Below are 5,057 nucleotides of genomic sequence, written 5' to 3' on the forward strand. Positions count from 1 at the left end.
ACTGTATTATTGATTCCGATACTTTATTTATTTTAAATAATTTATTTCTTAATTCATTTCAAAAACATTAAAAAAGGAATTCTAATTACAGTTTTAACACATTGTATAAAACATTCTGATAAGATGATATAACTTGTAGGTTAGACAAATTTTAATTGTATCAAATACATTTAAAATCTGATCAAAATAATTTTTTTTAAAAATTTTTTATTTTGATAGTAAAATATGCAAGCATTATTCTGAAAATGTACCTATACTAAAGATTGCTGTCAAACAGAATGCCGTAGTAAGAAAACCTAACATTCAGTCAATCATAGTCCCTATTTCTAAGTCTCATGATATTGAATGTCTTATATCAGTTCTGCCTAACTGAATTAAAAGAAAAAAATATTGTTCCTCTTCACAAACAGATTCAATAATAAAAGCTCTGGACAAGACAGCTTTCTATAAAAACTTTTTTATAAAAATTTTTAAATAAAGTTATACAAATGAGATTATGAAAATTACTGTAAACAGGTCATTTCAACATTATCTGTATAAACTTACAAAAAGAATAAAATTAGTCAGCAGTATGAACAGAGCAGTGAGCATAAAAATCCTTAACACCATATTCACCAAGGAAACTAACCCACAGGTTTTATGAGAGCAAATCCAGATTAGATTCCAAAATTTCATTTCACCATGTATGTAACTGCGTGTCAGTTGGACCCAGAGTGAACTAACTTTAACCTGAAGATTTCCCGGTTCGAGTAACAGCAGGTGCGCAGAAGGCAAATTTTTATTTGTTTATGTTTTCAAAATTAATACTTTTGATGCTCAGTGAGGTCAATTTATAACTAGATGTAACTATAAGTAATTTATATAAAATAAATGCTTATTAATAAAATTAAAACTAAATTTTCCTGGGTTACTATCTTCTATAGAAGATATAATGTATATTTCTCAAAATATTATTAGCAGTCATTGTTGCACTTAAAAAAGTTTTCACTCAGAAAAAAAAAACTTAGATAATTCAGATTGTGTCCATAATAATAGATCAAATGAATAGTGTAAGTAATAAGATTATAAATAATTTAACTAGCTTTTATTTGTATTTTTTTAATGAAAAAAAAAAAAAACAACTGATGCTTGAAAGAAATATAAAATTTTAAAAAGAATGCAATAAATAAAATTATTATAGATCTCTATGACATCTATTGAGATTAAAGATCTTGCCCAAAAATGAAATATAGTATAGGGATGAACAGGCAAAACAATGTGCAATATTTAGATATGAAAATAACAAATGGCATTTTAAATTTTTTTATCCATAAAACAAAACTATTAATAAAACTAAAAACATTATTTTTAATATATAATAAAAAACTATGCTGAAATTAATATTGTGCAATCAATACAAATCTTGATGCGAGGTAAAATTTTAACTACACAATATTTTTATGTTTGTGTGCAGCTTTATGATACCCATAATAATAAAATATCTAAATTCATAATGATAATACTTAGATCCTTTTGCTCATCTATACAACTCAGTTGGGAAAACAAAAATTAACACCTTTTTCATTTGTCCAGATAAAGAGTGATTCAAATTTAATTAGACACTACAATCTATTTAAGTCTTTCATAGAAAAATTATTTTAAAAATATCAGCGAAAAATGAAAACAATCACAGTTAATAAAGCTGTAAATCTAAAACCGGAAAGCAAGTTAAGAAACCCCCAGTTAGGAAACAGATGGCCCAAAAATATTGAAAAATACACTTTTCGACTCGTGTTCAATAATTTCCAAACCAGTATTTCTGAAGTGGGTGATACACATTAGGTCAGTGTCAACAGTGAATATGGTGTTAAGAATTAACTACAAGAATCAGGTTTCTCACTAGTATAAACAATGCTGTGTTTCATTATATTACTGTTGTAAAATTCTTATTACATATACGAGAATAAGGCTTCTCTCCAGTATGAACACGAAAGTACTCAGTCAGATGACCTCTACGTGAAAAACTCATATTAAATATACTGCACAGATAAGGTTTTTCACTAGTATAAACATAACTATGTTTAGTCAGATGACTTTTGCATGAAAAACTCTTATTACATACAGCACAAGAATAAGATTCTCAACAATGTGAACAAGACTGTGCTTAGACAGATAACTTATTCGCGAAAAAACTTTTGTTGAATATACTTTAAGAATAAGGTTTCGCACCAGTGTGAACACGACTGTGTTTAGTTAGATCACTTTTTCGTGAAAAACTCTTGTTGCATATACTACAAGAAAAAGGTTTCTCATCAGTGTGAACACGACTGTGTTCAGTTAGAGAAATTTTCTGCGAAAATCTTTTGTTGCATACACTACAAGAATGAGGTTTCTCACCAGTGTGAACACGACTGTGTTTAGTTAGATCACTTTTTCGTGAAAAACTCTTGTTGCATATACTACAATAAGGTTTCTCATCAGTGTGAACACGACTGTGTTCAGTTAGAGATATTTTATGGCAAAATCTTTTGTTGCATATACTACAAGAATAAGGTTTCTCACCAGTGTGAACACGACTGTGTTTAGTTAGATAACCTTTTCGTGTAAAACTCTTGTTGCATATACTACAAGAATAAGGTTTCTCACCAGTGTGAACACGACTGTGTTCCGTTAGAGACATTTGTTGCGAAAAACTTTTGTTGCATATACTACAAGAATAAGGCTTCTCACCAGTGTGAACACGACTGTGTTTAGTTAGATAAGTTTTTCGTGAAAAACTCTTATTACATAAACTACAGGAATAAGGTATCTCACCAGTATGAACACGAAAATGCTCAGTCAAATTACTTCTTTCTGAAAAATTTTTATTACATATACTACAGGAATAAGGTTTCTCACCAGTGTGAACAAGACGATGTCTAGTAAGTTTATTTATGTGCGAAAAACTCTTGTTGCATATACTACAGGAATAAGGTTTCTCACCAGTGTGAACACGACTGTGTTGAGTCACATCACTTTTTCGCGAAAAAGTATTGTTGCATATACTACAAGAAAAAGGTTTCTCACCAGAGTGAACACGACTATGTTCAGTTAGACGACTTTTTTTGGAAAAACTCTTGTTGCATATACTACAAGAATAAGGTTTCTCACCAGTGTGAATACGATAGTGTTCAGTCAAAAAACTTTTTTGCGAAAAACTCTTGTTACATATACTACAAGAATAAGGTTTCTCACCAGTATGAACACGACTGTGGTTAGTCATATCACTTTTTTGCGAAAAACTCTTGTTGCATATACTACAAGAATAAGGTCTCTCACCAGTGTGAACATGACTGTGTTCAGTTAGATGACTTTTTTGAGAAAAACTCTTGTTGCATATACTACAAGAAAAAGGTTTCTCACCAGTGTGAAGACGACTGTGTTTAGTTAGATTACTTTTTTGAGAAAAACTCTTGTTACATATACTACAAAAATAAGGTTTCTCACAAGTGTGAACACGACTATGTTTAGTTAGATGACTTTTTTGCGAAAAATTCTTGTTGCATATACTACAAGAAAAAGGTTTCTCATCAATGTAAACAAGGCTGTGTTCAGTTAGATGACTTTTTTGTGAAAAACTCATATTAAATAAACAACAAGAATAAGGTTTCTCAAAAGTGCGAACACGACTGTTTGTTCAGACGACTTATTTGCGAAAATTTTTTGTCACATAAACTACAGGAATAAGGTCTCTCACCAGTGTGAAAACAACTCTTCTTAATCAGATGACTTTTGCATGAAAAACTCTTATTACATACTAGAATAAGGTTTCTCACCAGTGTTAACACGACTGAGATTTGGTTAGATGACTTATTTGTGAAAAACTCTTATTACATATACTACAGGAAAAAGGATCCTCACCAGTATGAACATAACTGTATATAGTCAGATGAATTCTTTGTGAAAAACTCTTGTTACATATACTACAAGAATGAGGCGTTACACCAGCATGAAAAGTACTATGCTCAGTCAGATCACTATTGAAAAAGAAAAACTCTTACTACATATACTAAAAGAAAAAGGTTTGTCACTAATATCAACACGCCAGTATTCAGTCACATTAATATTTGTGAAAACTAATGTTACATACATAAGAGTTGGATTTTAAACCAGCCGATTGTGGTCAGTTAGATGACTTTTCTATGAAAAACTCTGATTGCATGTTTCACAGGAATAAGTTTAAGACTGTGCCATATGCACAAAATTTGTAACAGGTAAACTGTTTATAGAAAGTAAGTTTTTACTTTATTTTAAAACACTTTTTGTCATTTAATGACTATAATTATTTTTCTCCATTCATTGACAATGTCTTTTCGACAAACATTGTGTAAGTATCTTAAAGCACACAAACTAAAATCAAAGAATATATTTCGCACATATTAAAGCAAGAATTGCTTTTTAACATGATGCACAAATTATTTCGAGCACATTTTTCCTGACTCACATTGCCTAACAATAAGCTCGAATTGTTTAGATTGAATGATTGACAACAACATTTGTGTAGTGTAGTGAGACGAGATCATTGCTTATGCTTATAGCTTTCTATTCCCATTAATAAGGCTCTGGCAGAAGCTAGAAAGACAGCAGATACGATACGATGGATTAACTGTATATGAAAGTGGCAAGTTGTTGTTGTTGTAGTTCATTTACGTCGTACTAGAGCTTTACAATGGGCTATTGGCGACGGTCTGGGAAACATCCCTGAGGATGATCCGAAGATATGCCATCACAATTTTGATCCTCTGCAGAGGGGATGGCACCCCCGCTTCGGTAGCATGACAACCTGCACACGAAGTCGAGCACTTTACGGTAGCATAGTTTAACGAGGATCAATACCACACACCCTCGGTTCCTACGCAGACTGATCCAAATGGTCACCCACCGCACACTGACCGCAGCCAGTGATGCTTGACTTCGGTGATCTGCTGGGAACCGTGTCTTTAACGATCAGTCCACTGCGGGACTGAAAGTGGCAACACTTTCACCATCAGAGAAGAAGGAAGTTAGTGATGGGTTGCGTTCCAATATTCGCACCGGTG

General features: G+C 31.9%; 1 protein-coding gene across 1 annotated transcript; it reads right to left on the reverse strand.

Annotated features, from left to right (window-relative positions):
* Window positions 1-270: 270 nt before the first annotated feature.
* LOC107444349 (zinc finger protein 271-like) lies at window positions 271-4,953 on the reverse strand. Its single transcript, XM_043053768.2, has one exon. The coding sequence runs from the start codon at window positions 3,599-3,601 to the stop codon at window positions 2,189-2,191; it is 1,413 nt and encodes a 470-aa protein (XP_042909702.1). The 5' UTR covers window positions 3,602-4,953; the 3' UTR covers window positions 271-2,188.
* Window positions 4,954-5,057: the final 104 nt, after the last annotated feature.

The sequence above is a fragment of the Parasteatoda tepidariorum genome, chromosome 3 (genome assembly GCF_043381705.1).
Source record: "Parasteatoda tepidariorum isolate YZ-2023 chromosome 3, CAS_Ptep_4.0, whole genome shotgun sequence".
Taxonomy (NCBI): Eukaryota; Metazoa; Arthropoda; class Arachnida; order Araneae; family Theridiidae; genus Parasteatoda; species Parasteatoda tepidariorum.

Excerpts from the sequence above, each read along its gene's own strand:
- LOC107444349 (XM_043053768.2), bottom strand. The coding sequence starts at position 3,601 with ATGAGTTTTTCACAAAAAAGTCATCTAACTGAACACAGCCTTGTTTAC.